General features: G+C 42.7%; 2 protein-coding genes across 3 annotated transcripts; one reads left to right on the forward strand and one right to left on the reverse strand.

The window, feature by feature from the left end:
- Positions 1-7,805: 7,805 nt before the first annotated feature.
- tada3l (transcriptional adaptor 3 (NGG1 homolog, yeast)-like) lies at positions 7,806-11,575 on the reverse strand. Of its 2 annotated transcripts, none has more exons than XM_004574132.6 (9): positions 11,370-11,575; positions 10,816-11,059; positions 10,435-10,682; positions 10,174-10,279; positions 9,934-10,069; positions 9,740-9,843; positions 9,512-9,618; positions 8,954-9,145; positions 7,806-8,847 (listed from the first exon to the last, which is right to left on the reverse strand). In XM_004574132.6, the coding sequence occupies exons 2-9, from the start codon at positions 11,023-11,025 to the stop codon at positions 8,655-8,657; spliced, it is 1,296 nt and encodes a 431-aa protein (XP_004574189.1). In that variant the 5' UTR covers positions 11,026-11,059; positions 11,370-11,575; the 3' UTR covers positions 7,806-8,654. The 2 variants fall into 2 exon arrangements, with proteins under 2 accessions (XP_004574189.1, XP_004574188.1); XM_004574131.5 differs by lacking the exon at positions 11,370-11,575 and adding an exon at positions 11,159-11,357.
- Positions 11,576-11,870: 295 nt separating this feature from the next.
- Positions 11,871-14,480, forward strand: arpc4l (actin related protein 2/3 complex, subunit 4, like). Its single transcript, XM_004574134.5, has 6 exons — positions 11,871-12,029; positions 12,617-12,735; positions 13,058-13,169; positions 13,263-13,358; positions 13,713-13,883; positions 13,963-14,480. Exons 1-6 carry the CDS (start codon positions 12,027-12,029, stop codon positions 13,966-13,968), a joined length of 507 nt encoding a protein of 168 aa, XP_004574191.1. The 5' UTR covers positions 11,871-12,026; the 3' UTR covers positions 13,969-14,480.
- Positions 14,481-14,877: the final 397 nt, after the last annotated feature.

Below are 14,877 nucleotides of genomic sequence, written 5' to 3' on the forward strand. Positions count from 1 at the left end.
GAGGAGCTCTTATATAACAAGTGTGTGACTGTATGAATGCAATGTTTTTGTGTGCTTGCCTTTCTGCGTATCAGCTCAGACGGTCCCTATGTCTGTAGGTTTAAAGTGTGTCCACCAGTGTCTTCCTGTGTGGTAACAGGCCACAAGAGGCAGGAAGCAACAGGTGTAAAAGAGGAATTAAGAAGAAAAGAAAAAAAAAACACGCCACTCCTTCCACCTCCACCCCTCCATCCTGTTTGCCTTTTGACCCTTTGCTGTCACTCCTGGCTTACTGTACCAGGGCAGCTGTGAAAATGACCTCTGCCTTAGCAGCGCACAGCAAAAACAAAACATCATACGTATCTCTCTCCTCGTGTCAAAAGTGAACTGTAAGTGTTCTGTTTCTGTGTCTCCCGTCCGCACGAACCAGCACATGACCTGCATCTCACTTGGGTTGTTATTTAATCAAAGGTGGGGGGTAGGAAGCAGCTGCTGATGTCACACCCAGGACAGGCCATTCCTGATAAGAGCGCTTCAGACAGACAGCAGCAGATATGGCAGTAAATCACATTAGTCACTTGCATCGGTGACACAGCTGTTGAATTTGTTAATTTGTCACAAGGGGAAAGGTCGCGTTTATGTTTGCTGGCTTCATCGTTTGCAAGCGGCGAGGCTTTTTCAAACAGTGGAGAGCTCCAGTTCTATTTTACATTTTTTTAAAAACATCCTACCTTGTGCAACAGGTGTTTCTTGAAGTTCGGATGGATGGAGTCGTCAGTGAAACCGAGAGTTCAAGAAACATTTTAAAGGAATGTTTCTCATTGCCTTATTTTGAATTCTCTGCATTTGCTTCCATGCAGACTGTTAGCAATAAGGCAGGAAACAGGGAGAGGGCTTGGCTCTGCTTTTTCTTTTCTAAAGCCCACTAATTAATATGATTGTAGATGATGTGTGTTGTTCTCCATGGACAGAGCCCCAAAAGGTCAGGCGAGATCTTAGTATAAACTTTATAAAACGCAATGATTCTTAATGAGATCAAAAAATGGGCATCTTTTGATCGGAGGAAGGGAGATTGTGCTAACATAAGATGAAATATACAACCCGCCCTCTGAGATATTTTTAGCCACGAATTCATCTGTGGTTTCTTTCACAATCTCCTGCACGTGAACCGTCCCCCACCAGTTGCTCATTTCTCCCATCATTTCTTTTTGGTGGTTTCCTTAAACCTCTCCTATTTTAGTATGTTCCACCAAACTTGCCCTCTTGTGTAAAGACAAAAAAAATACCCCTCCAAGTTCCCCGTCCTCTGTCTCATAAAACAACATGGTCCTCTGTGTTTGCGCACACGAGTGTGTGTGTGTGTGTTTTCATGCACCGACGGTTATGTTCCCCATCCTGTAGGGAGTGATCTGAGCTCAGTACAGCGAGGAGGATAGCCTGCCTGGATTCACCAGCAGCTCTTTATAAGGACAAGGGGAAAAAGGCCCCGCTGTCTCTAAATTTAGATGGACTTTATTAGGCCTCTTGTCTTGTTTCCCCTGTCCCATCCCCTCCTCCTTTGCTGCTGTTAGAAATCTCTCACCAAAGCTATGTGGGAGGCCGACCCTCCTCTCCATCACAGTGAGGGGAGAGTTTGCCTGATAATGATCTGGGCTGATAATAATCACAGAGCAGAGGAAGCAAAAGAAACATGGGGAGAGGGTGACAAAGCAGCGGTGGGTGGTGACAGAAGCATTTTTCATTGTGTCTCCTTTGCTCCTCAACAACTATCATCGACACTGCCGGTGATGTCCTCTCGCTTAGAGTCTTAGAGGGAGACCCGTAGCAGGAAAGTGGTATGTTTATTTATCCAAGCCCAATAAGGAAGAGTGTGACAATTTTCCAAATCCCACATCTATAAGAGTGGTTTCCGTATTCCAGAAGCAGTTGCATTAAATCTCTGTGAAAATATGTGCATATTTATCAATACATAGCCCTCTACATACCTCTGCTATCAGGCCTTATCTCCACTGCAAAACATACTTCAAGAGCTTTGAATGCTGTTGTCCACATTTACTGCCAAAGATAAATAGCCTCCTAACAACTTGTGATGGCTGCACTTACAGCCACACAGTGGTAATACCCACCATGTTAGTGTAGAGGCTTATAAGTAATATTGCATTCACATTTCTTTCTTTAAATATAGGAATTTATTTACAGAACAATAAATAACTGGTTTTGGTTTAGAATTCATTCACATATCCACATAACGCTGCATTCTAAAATAAGTGCGCACATTTTAGTTTACACTGTTATGTATGATTAATCTTTTGTTTTCTGAGTTACCTTAGTTGCAGCTGTTCCAGTCCCTTGATTAAGGAGCCAAGAGGTGGAAAAGGGGTGGAGCGAGCTTTAAAGGAAGGCTACAAATTGGTTCACGCCATAACTCGGGACCATGGGGGGGAATTGGAGTTCATTATGTTTGGTTTAGTTAGGTTTTGTGTGTTTTACCCCTTTTCCTGTTTTTGTGGGCTGATCAGCCACTATTTAAGTTTCCCCTTTGTCTCATTAAGTTAGGTCAGTTTGTTTGAGTTATCAGTTGTGTTGTTAACTTTGAGTAGAGTTTTGTTAGTTTGACCTCTTTTATGGGCCCAAGATTTTGATTCTTTTTGCATGAGTTAACCAATTATGTTTTTTTTGGGTTAAATAAAAAATCATTTTTTGGACTTTAACCTGTGCCTAAGTTTCCTTCACTGCTCGGTCCATCACACAACTCCACACTCTGTCGTTCTTATCTCACTCATTGCCTAGGTGATTCAAACAAAGAACAGCCAAACACAAATTGTCACAGTGCTTAGGAAAATTCGCTACCAATGCAGAAGGGAATGAGAGAGATCATGGACCTGTAATGGCTTGAGTCTCTCAGAAGAGAGACTCTGTATGCAGAATTTAGCATCAGCACTTTATCGTGATTTATCTTGTAGGTCTTGGATCTAACAGAAGTTAAACCTCAGCTTATGTCATTTATTCTGATCGAAACCAGATATGCATTTTTTTTTTACATTTCCAAAATACCACAAACACAATCTCTCATATACCCAAACTTAGACTACTCTGATAACAATTCTTCTTGTACACCTAAATAATGAGCAACACCCTCACAGTTTAATGTAAAAGCAGCGAGTCTGTGGTGCTCATATTCTACAAAATACACCAGAGGAATTACAACAGGGCTGGAAGAAGTAGCCCAAGAATATTTATTTCTACTTCACCAATGAGCAGACAGCCCAGGAGCCTGGACAGGTGGGGATGATCAGGGCAGAAGAGAGCGATTTGCATTTGAGCTGCCAAACTCCGGAGTCACAGAAGAAAGGCATCAACTGCCACGCAAATGGGAAGCAAATGAGATTCAAATCAGGGCGGGTTAAAGGAGTGGCCAAAAAGATGAGAGCATATGAGAGTTTTGTGTACTGGTATGCAGAACTATTTGCAGTGTGCACCATCCAGTCGCTTTTGCTTCTGGCCTTGTGCTAAAAAGCCTTTCCAGTTTTACCACAACAGCACCAGCAGCAGCAGCAGCAGCAGCAGCAACCCTCTGGGGAAGGACAAACCATGACATCAGAACAGTGGAAGGAGCACTGGAGACAATAGTTCTCTGTGCAGGAGAAGGGCCGAGGCGTGGCCTGGCTGGACAGAGGGTCTTCTCAGTGGACCAGCCAGCCTCAGCAGCTGTCTCAACCTCTGTCTATATCTCTGTCACACACACAATTTCAATTCAGCATGAAAGCTGACATAGCATTAGGACAAAGAATCAACAGATTTATGTTGAAACCCTCCAGCTCTATGTATCTCTCCTTGTGCTTGTGCGTGCTTGTGTTTGTGTGTGTGTGTGTCAGCCTTTTATGCATGCTCAGTTCCAGCTAAGGAACGCAGGCACGGAGGTGGAGTAGGAGAGCCACAGAGAAAGAAATATGGTTGGTACACAGTGGCAAAACAAAGAGGCAATGGAGAGAACGCCCTCCTCTGATCTGGGGTGATAGTAGCATGGGATAACTGTGCGTGTGTGCACATGTAAACACACGTCGCCCTGCACAATGTCTGCTCACATAACAGAAATATATTTATTATAGTCTGTCTGTTGATGTGCAGCAGATGCATATCTCGTGCCAAACTTATTTACCCACACCCTCCAGTGACGGGTCCTCTTCTTCAAACAGCCGTAAAACTTTACGGGCCATGGCAGAGAGGAGTGAAGAAGCTCACCACGTAGCTGAATTTCACACGGGGAGAGGGGACTGGAGATGGAGCCTCGCTGATCCGGTGAGCATCGGGGACACACGCACCACCTGGGTTGTCAAAAGGAGTCTAACTAGCCCTTTTTTCCTCTTTTCTTTCTTTCTTTCTTTCTTTTTTTTTAAAAAAGAGGCTCAATATGTGATGAGCAAACAGAGGACGAGCATCATTGAGCATGTATGAGCAGTGTATTAACACAAAACCCACCTGCCCTTCAGTTTAGGTCTAATGACAACAAATGCAACAAAAGACCTGTGTGATACGCCCGGCCTCGAGGGGCCACCACAGCAATCTATTCAGCCTCTCATTCACCTGTGAGGAGGACTCAATAGGTTTGCATGTTATTAAAAGCTTTCATACACAAGGGCTGATGGCATTATGGATCTGCATAGAGGACACTCGCCTAAACTGAGGAGTTTTTAAAATAATGACTGTTTGCACCATTGTTAGAAACTCCAGCTTTCTGAGCATGAGGGGATTTTTTAAACAACATGCCAGTTCCTGATTTTATCTTCTGGGTTGTATTAATGTAGATTCAGTAAGTTTCCATTAACGGTCTTGCCATTACACACAAACACGGAAACACACGAGCAAAACACTCACACAATGTAATAAACAGGGCATTATTGCCACCCTCCCCCCGACAGGCTGCTGTTAAATTCGTAATGATTCAGCCGAGTTTTAAGGTGTCGCAAGATGTAAGCTGATTTGTTCCTGACAAACCTGCACTGTGGCGCTCAAGGCTATTTAAAATACAAACAAGCGACCTGACTACATGTAGTTCAAAGCCTGAAATCTGTCATGTCAGCAATGCTTGGGGATCTGACGTCAACCTAAACATGTTGAGAGAAGAGGAGATTTTATCTGTGGGGTTTTCACATGCTTTGTAACAGATTTTCAACAGAGAGAGTTTCACTGCCTTGATCGTGACTTGACCGACTGACCAAGTTATAGCAGTTTCATCAGGAAATAGCTCTGTGTCATAAGATTGTACAGGCCTCACAGATTAAAAGAGGTAGCTTTAAATTAACCAACACTGTCTATTTTTTTTAGTAGTTTCATCTTAATGAAGGGAGACAGAATATAATCCAGAAAAAACACATTACCTAAAAGCTAGATTAAAGTTTCGAGTTGATTTGGATGTCATTGAGTGAAATAAGTACTTGATCCCAAAAACATGACTTAATACTTGGTGGAGAAACTCTTGTTGGCAACCACAGCGGTAAGACATTTTTTGTAGTTGTTCATCAGGTTTGTACACATCTCAGGAGGGATTTTTGCTCCCTCCTCTTTACAGAAACTTTCTAAATCCTTTAGGGATTTTTTTATTACTGCTTGGAAACCCAAACCTTCAGCTTCCTCCACAGACTTTCTATAGAGTTGGGGTCTGGAGACTAGCTAAACCACTCAATGACTTTAATGTGCTTCTTCTTTTGCCATGTCTTTGTTGCCTTGGCAGTATGTTTTGGGTCACTTTAATGCTGGAAGACCAAGCCATGACCCATATTTAGTGTTCTGGGTGAGGGAAGGAGGTTCTAGTCCAAGATTTTATGGTATATGGCCCGGTCTTTTGGCCACTCAGTGCTGTGAAGTCGTCCTGCACCCTTAGCAGAAAAACAGCTCCCATATCATAATGCTTCCACCTCCATGGTGACTGTTGGGATGGTGTTCTTTGGGTCATACACAGCATTTCTCTTCTTCCAAACACGACGGGTTAAGTTGATGCCAAAGAGCTTGAGTTTGGTTTTAAAATGACCACAGCATTTTCACTGGTAAACTTCAGACGAGCCTGTACATGTTTCTTCATGAGCAGGTGGAACTTGCAGACGCTGCTAAATTGCAGCGTCTGCAAGTTCTATTATGTGTGTTATAGTGGTGTTTTTGGTCACTGCTCTTCCCATGTTGTTCTGTGCTGCTTCACCGCCTTTCTCATGATCCTCTTCGTATCATCAGGCAAAATCTTGCATGAAGCTCCAGATTGAGGTGGATTGATGGTCATTTTGTATTTGTTCCATTTCTGAATAATTGCACCAGCAGTTGTCATCTTCTCATTAAGCTGATGGTCAATCTTGTCCCTGATGTCCTTTGACAAATCTTAGGTCTGATTCTGATTTGTCAAAGGACTGAAACTGATTCTGTGCGCAGGCGTGCTTTATATAGGTACGAAGTTGAGATTAGGAGAATCTATAATTGACTGACTGATTGTAATCTTGTGTTACATCTTGTCACACAGGCAATCTGTGGGAACCTGAATTTTGGCTGTGTTGTAGGGGATCAAATACTTATTTAATATTTTGCCTCTCTTCATTAAAATGAAACTACCACAAAAAAATTAGAAACAGCAATGATAGGACTTTGTACACATTTCTAATAAAGCGTCCTGAGTTTGAAAGTCACATGGACGAGTCTTTTCTTATCACACACATCAGGAGAAAGAATCACAGAAAAGCTGTTTGAAACTGCTGAGAATGACAAAGAAACATGAGCATGGCTGCGGTCTTTTCAAAAGATACTTTCTGAATCCGTCTGGGTGAACAGCAGTTTGGTGGTTTTTGCTGTGACCATGTGACAGTTTCTTAAGGAAACTGTTTCTTACTGGTGACATTTCTTTGGGTGACTGTTTCTCTGTAGGATGAACTGTGTGACCCACAGCTGCACACTGAGCAACAGTCTCTTACTTTATCCCCAAATCCAGATCGGTGAGGATCATAAAGTGAAAGATGGACATATACAATCACCAACAAAGAGACACACACAGTATTGCAATTATGTCAACCATGGGCTATGTATAGCAAAAGGCACAGACTGCCATCTAGTGGTGCCTCTGGATCCTGTTACTTCCACCTACCCTGCAGGAAATCTGGATTTGCAATGTGCAATGTGGCTTATTAATGAAGACATGTAGCTTTTATGTACAGCAGTTTAAAAAGATTTTAAGAACATCCTCCTAACCAGCAAAAAAACTGGTGACAAACAGAATAACTTCCAGTCTAAGAGTTGAGACTGGAAGAGACTTAATTACTACTGCCATTGCTGGAACAATGTGACTGTATTTTATTCTACAGCCCAAAAGCCTCATGGAGAAAATATCTTGTTTTCCTTTTAAATGAAGACAGTTTTAAGCATTCCTTAGAGACCTACAAAGAATGGTTCTTCACCGTATTAGAAGTACTTAAGTATGTGATCAGGTAAACCTTTTCCACCCGCTGGATTTCAGCATCAGTGACTGAAAACTGAATATCATGCAGTGAATATATCTTTGAGATACAGAGATGATGGACGTTACCACCTCTTTAATCGTAATGCACTGTGTTATGCTGCTGGGAACAGTTTTCTGTAATCAGAAGCTCACGTTGCTAGATTACAGCATCGGGCTCCCCTCTTCTTCTTGGTGTGCGGCCCATTTGACATGTTGATCACATTGTTTCTCTCACGTTTGTGTTTTTATTTGATTTTATTCTAATGTATTGTTAATTATGTGGTCAGCATTTTTTAAACATGTTGCTAATAAATAAACTGACTAAGAACATAAAGAAAGCAAAAGCACAAATATCAACAGATGTAACAGTTTTATTGTTTTAATAAGTAGCAATGGTCTATGTCTTTTTTTTGCTCCTGGTGGACCCACTGTTAGCACTGAAGGGAAGAGATGTTGCTGCACACACTGCAGCATCTTGTCTGTTTTTTTAACATATACAAAACCTGTTCTTAAATTGTACTGATGTATTCTTTTCACAGCATGACAATGGCAGATGAAATTTAAAAAACGTAAAAAAAAATAAAAATGAACCAACAAAAGAAAAACGTTTCAAACAACAGTATAAAAGTCAGTGATGCATGCTGAATGTTACTGATCCGATGATTGCTCTGCTGTACATCACATGGAACAAAAACAACTACAGAAACTTTCCTACCTAAATCATGCAGAGCTGTAATAAACGGTATGTTACATCACTGGCCTCTTTCACATACCTTCCATTTAACTGCTGGAATCTGAACGTGTGGCTTCATACATCAGTGAGGAGCCTGCATTGCAACAGTAATGCCACTAGATCAGGCTGAGCGACACAAGTGAGACTGTTTGCTGCAGAGTTAACATGACTGCATGTGCACAGTGCATATTTGCGAGTTGCTCAGCCCAACCCACTAGAAAATACCATGCAATAACAAGTTATATTAATTTCTATTTACAGTAAGAATAAAGCCATTTTGACCATTTCCAATTCCCAAAAGTCAGCATGGTCTGTGTTCTATCATGAAGCCGGCGTGTCCAGATGCCGGCAGGTCAACGGAGAGAGAAGCCTGAAAGAGGCCTTTGATGCAACTGACAGCTGTTTGAGCTGTGTGTTAGGTTGAAGAGGTTTCTTCCAATATTTTTTTCACCACAGAAACTGTGGTTTCCTCTATCCATCCAGTAATTTGAGAATGCTTTCCCTCTCCTTCAGTGCTTTCCAGGCCTGATCTTTCTCCTTCTTAGTTGGGGTACGTTTCTTCTGCCTGGCTGCCATGATTCGCCGGAACGCCTCCATCACCTCATTGTCAGACACCCTGACTCTCTGCCTTAACTCCTGTTTGCGCATCTCCTCTTTTGCCAACCTGTGAAAAAACAGCAAATCCAGAGTTTCATGTGATCAAAGATCTCTAACACATGTACAGTTTCACTTAGGTGGCAAACAGAACCACTGCTGCTCTCTGTCCTCACCGTAGCAGCTCCTGCTTTCTGGCTCGGTTGTGAGCGGTCAGGGCTTTGAGTTCTGCTTGTCTCTTCAGCAGCTCTGCAAGGACCTCATCCTCAGAGTCTCCTCCCTGGCCAGGTCGCTCCTCGGAGTCCAGCAACCCCTGGGCTACCAGCTCCTCTTTGATTCGAGCCTCCAGGGAGCGCGTATGAGGAACGCTAAAGATGGCAAAGATCATAAGAAATATGCAGATGCAGAGCGGAAAACACCACTAAAACAACCAATGTTACCACCTTAAATCTAGAACCAATTTTTCCCTTTAAATTTAATGGAGAGGAATTAACATCCACGTTTGTGTGTGCAGGCACAGCTGCATGAAAGTAGACAGCAAATTGAGGTACTTTGAAGAGTTAGCTGCTGACCTGCCAAAACATCCTAAAAAAGATTGAATGCGGTTTTTCTTTTGTTTCATGCTGAGGATACCGAGGTCTGTGTGGATGAGGAGATGTGTTTAAAAATGGCTGCTATTTCAGGAGGTTCTCTCATGTAATACATCAAAAATTTATTTGATGCTGACATTATACCTAAAAGCTTTTCCTTGGCTTCGGGGTGAAGTCCCAGCACCATCGTTAGCATCCTTTCCTGAAATGTCCGGTATAGGAGAATCCTCCATGGGGGATATAATGTTCTCCTGGAAGAAACCATGCTCATGTATTTATATGTATATTATTATTTGTATTTTTTACAATGCAATAATGCATTGTTATAAGCGTTATCAGGGCAAAAGCTGGTCACAAAATGATGAGTCTGACCTCTACAAGGGCCTGCAGCAGACGCTGTGTGAGAGGACCAAAGGGACAACCGTCTTCTGGAGATTCGTGTTGGGATTCTGACTTTTTCAGCAGCGAGTCCACATCTACAGCAAGTGAAGATAAATGTTAGTGTTAAGGTGGAGTTACTAGTTCATGCACAGTCACGTGTAGGCACAAGTGAGCCTTCCCCTCACCTTTTGCGTCCAATTCAGAAAGCGGCCCTCCCATGACGCTTTTCTTTTTGTCGTTGGCTCGTGCTCCTTCCCTCTGCTCCTCCAGCAGATCCTCCTGAGCCCACCGCTGAGAGTAGTGTTTTCCCAATGCTGGAATCTACCATTAACACAGATCAGCCCCAAACCTCAAAACACTCTTATTCACTGCATTGCATACAGTTATTTGTAACATAACATTGCGTGCATGGCTCTATGTCATACCTTGAAGTAGTCTGCTTCATCCTCTGGTGGTTTAAGAAGCTCCTCCAACAATCGTACTTCTTCATTTGTAATATCTGCACAGTATGGCTCCACTGAGGCCCAGAATCTTAAAAACAGAAATATTACAAGGTAATATAAGAATAAAGTTCTTTTCTTGCTAAAACACACATCTAAGAATAACTTGAAAATTAGAAGGAAAAAAAAAAGAAACATCAAAGAGAAAATAAACTAAGCAGATATATTTTGTAAGTTGTTGCGGACCTGTTGGGAGCATCATTTTTAGGGTTGCGGGGAATGTCTTGAGGGTCATCTGTAAATTCATACTCTTGTACTTTTGGCTGCAGGTTTTTGGTTTTGGGTCTGCCGGGACCTTGGCCTGGCCCATGACCCCCTTTACCGTCCAATTTCTGCTTCTTTGGTTTGTGGCGAGATGAGGCAGCGGGGTCTGGGTCTTTTCCCAGCTTCAGAAAGCGTTTATCTCCCTTCTTATCTTGCCAGTCTGTAAGGATCTGAGATAAATAGAGAGGAAAAAATTATGGTAGCCTTTAATATACAAGGCTGCATCTAGATGCTTAGAGATGAAAGCCTTATGGTTAAAAGAAAAGTTACATGAAAGAAGAGCGGTCACCAGCTTGTTCCTACCTGTCTCTGCTCTTCCAGTGCTCGGAGGCGGCGGGTAGCTGACGACAGCAGTGTCTCCAGCTCCAGCTGCAGGGTATCCAGCTCTTCGATGCCGATGCCATCATCCTCTGAGCGGCCCAGCACAGCAGTGTAGCGGGGGCATACCTTGACATGCTCCACGGGCTTAAAGTCGTAGTATTTCAGTGGGGGGCAGTCCTTCAGCTCACTCATGATGTATTGCAGCAAAGACCTGACAGTGATTTTACTGGCATAAGACAAAGTACTCATTAGATTATCAGACTGGCATACAATGTGAGTCCAGCTCTGTGCTGTAGCTCTCACACACAAATTCAGAAACACTTACGTACGGCCGCACGTACAGTCGGGACTGCTTTAAAGAGCGCAGGCTCGCTGGGCCCGAAATGCTGGAGAATACGTTTAAATTCTAACAAGGGTTTCTTTTATATTCATGATTTGCGCACAGACGCTTTAAATATGGGCGTTTTAAACCCACACCACACAAATATAGCGCACAAATTATAATGTGTATAATATTTTAGAGCAGCGATAGTTACCTTCACTGAATGGCGTCCATGATGGGTGAAACCATTGTGGTAAGAGGGGGGTGTGTGTGAAAATTATTCACCTAAAATGATGTCCTATTTTATATATAATGACGATTCTGAGGAGAAAAAATAAGATAGTTAAATTTTTACAAAACCTAACCAGGCATTTTAAGTCGTAAAAGCAATTTAAAAAGTGGCAAGTCTGAGAATACAGAGTCTGGAGACTTGGCGCTTCATAGAGCCTGTTGAGTAGTCTATCACAATGGTATCATCGGATGATACCAAATCTAGGCGTATTAAAAATATTTGCTGCCAAGCTTTTAATTTGGAAGTTAGACAGTATAGTTTGTGTACGTTAATCTTGATAATTGACATCTAACTATGAAAACCATATAAGGTAAAAATAAAAACTCGTGAGACAACAGCCGTTGTCCCCTCTTCATAGTGCAGAATGGGAACACCCTAGGGTGTGCTCGTTTTACTAAAAATACACTCCACCTGGGCGGAGAAATAAACGCGAACATTTACGCTGGGTGGGTAAAAACGATTCATTAGACTAACCCTCGCATCAAAACGAACACACCATAGATTTTCTCGACTATGTAGGATTTACGGAAGAGTCGTCCCAGGCGTGGCTGAGGAACTTCCGTCTTTTACAGCTCAAAAATGGTAAGTCTCCAGCACAACACTCAGCTTTATATTTAATTATTTAGCCAATTACCCCAAGTAACTACTGCCATATTTAACTTAAGATTAGCTAGCTAGCTGTGTGTTCCTTGTAGACGTGGTTTCTGGTTGGCTGCAGCAAAATGAGATTACGGGCATCCTTGATACGGTTTGCAGAAACAGATTGACTGAGCTGTCTTTTCCTCTCGTTTCCTTTTCTGCTCGTTTCTGTGACCTGTAGCTTCACCACATTTTGTCCTTAAACCGTGGAAAAGCGACGTATATAGCTGGCATAAATACAGTAAATAATTTGGATGAGCTGCAGTGTCGATCACCTGAAGGCATCACATCCTCTTCTGCATTCATATCGCAGATAGATCTACACGTAGCTACGTAGCATTAGTAGATACTTGTTCATTCTGCCTGTGATAACAGATAGCTGTCAAGTGAGACTTGCACACGGATTATTGTCATGCGTAGCCTTAAACACAAGTCCCTGCTGGGCGATTTACCTTTATTCAACTGGAAGGATCTCATTGCATGTGGCCGAATCCTCCCAGGTATTGACTTTTTATTACTTTTCTCTTCAGACAGCGACTCTGCGCCCCTACTTAAACGCTGTGAGGGCCACCTTGCAGGCAGCCCTATGTCTGGAGAACTTCTCCTCTCAGGTGGTGGAGCGCCACAACAAGCCAGAGGTGGAGGTCAGGTATGTTTAGCAGCACTCAATTGAGTCTCACTGGTTTGTCCCCTGCTGCTTCCCACCCTATGCTTCCTCATGTTTCTCCTGCCCTAAAGATGTGTGTATTATGATCAGCTGCTGGCAGACGAGTTCAGTCATGTGCAAACTTGCATAAGAAAATCAAGGAGGGAAGAAAAATGGCTACAAGCAAGGGCAAGGCTTTAAAGTTGGACTGAAGGGACTTGCCTCAGCTTGTTCGCAGGTGTCCTCCCCGTTCAGTGTTGCGGGGTCTCGAGTATAACGTTGAGTTTTACTGTGTTTAGAAGGACTGTTTTTGCTGTTGTTACAGGAGCAGTAAGGAGCTGCTGCTTCAGCCGGTGGTGATCAGCCGTAATGACAAGGAGAAGGTTCTCATCGAGGGATCCATCAACTCCGTCAGAGTCAGTATTGCTGTCAAGCAGGTCAGTAGAGCTAGAATGGCTTTAACTTTTATTGTGGTTATGACTTTCCAGAATATTCTAACGCTCTTTAAAAACTACTATGATTGACTGCAGGCCGATGAGATCGAGAAGATCCTTTGCCACAAGTTTATGCGCTTCATGATGATGAGAGCAGAGAACTTCTTCATTCTGCGGAGGAAGCCAGTAGAGGTAAGAGACAGCGAGTGACAAAAGAGAAATCAGTACTTATTAACAGTATCAGAGGAAGAATACCACGTACAAAACGAGGAAGTGTGGGAGCTAAATGAGTCATAAAGGTCTTCATGCATGCATGTTTTAGAAACATCATACAGACAGTAAACACCTCAATAAAGAAGATCTAGAAGACGGTTGGTGCAGCAGGGGAGGATGTTAGGGATGGGGGGGTTGGAGGCAGATGATCCGCTGTTGACCCCTAAAGGGAGCAAGCAAAAGAAGGAAACAACATTAAATATCTCAGTATTTACAATAGCTTTAATGCAGTAACACAAATGGTGTCTTTTATTTTTTCCGCTCTTATTTTAGGGATATGATATTAGCTTCTTGATTACCAACTTCCACACGGAGCAGATGTACAAACACAAGTTGGTGGACTTTGTCATCCACTTCATGGAGGAGATCGACAAGGAGATCAGTGAGATGAAACTTTCGGTTAATGCCAGGGCCCGTATCGTTGCCGAAGAATTCCTCAAGAATGTAAGTAACTTGTTCGCTTCCTGCAGCGGCTCCGCTTTTATTATTGCCTCGTGTTAATTTGATTCTCTTGTCTTTACAGTTCTGATGGAAGTGTTAGTGTTTCCCCCGTGCCACCCTGGGAATGTTCCAACTGCCACTCGGCACAAGAGTGGAGAGTTAAAGGAGTAAGCAGCCGACCCGAGAGGAGAGGAACGTGACCAATCTGGCTTTGATGCCCTTTATTTACCCTTTACACCCGAGTGTCTTCCTGTACTCATGGATATCAATGACTGTACATAATGAAATATTTACAGTTTCATTTTCAGCCACTTAGAACAAATCCCCAAACAAAGGCGGGTCCTTAAAGTATTAATCAAGTTGATAACCATGAGTACAGGAGCACTGAGGCTGTGCTGTTCCAAATGAAACTCAGAAGAATTTTGTATTTTTTTTGTGTTCTGTCGCTGTCGTTTTAAATTGTCTCCAAATTTTCTCTGTTCAGGACATACTTGTTTGTGGAAGTGTTAAGTCAAACGTAGAAAGAGCTCACTGTAAAGAAACTGCCATCAGTCATGCAAGAAGATACGGAAATATAATAATAAAACTCAGTTGTTTATACCCGTTTGTGTTTGAAAGCTGACGTTTTTGCTGCACTGTTGCTGTTCCTATAAATGGATTTGCTCTGTTTCAGAGGAAGTTGTTCTGAGCCTGCCCTTTAACCACATTTTGCCTTATGCGTGTGTAACTGCTGTGCGCCGTTTCAGCCGCCAGGAAGGGGAAGTGCAGGCAGGGTGTGAGTCTGACGGTGTTTGTTCACATTCACAAGTTAATCCGAATCGTTCGATCCAAATCAAGACTTGAGTGTGCTGTGAAGAAAGCGCCATTTTCACAATAACCTTAAGTATTTCTTAAAAAAAAAAAAAAAAATCCACTTTAATTTGAGCAGCTGTACTTACTACACGCACACATGCTTCACAAAAGTTGTGACTCGTGGAGGCTGATACTGCCGTCACAC

The sequence above is a fragment of the Maylandia zebra genome, linkage group LG5, assembly GCF_041146795.1.
Source record: "Maylandia zebra isolate NMK-2024a linkage group LG5, Mzebra_GT3a, whole genome shotgun sequence".
Classification (NCBI taxonomy): domain Eukaryota; kingdom Metazoa; phylum Chordata; class Actinopteri; order Cichliformes; family Cichlidae; genus Maylandia; species Maylandia zebra.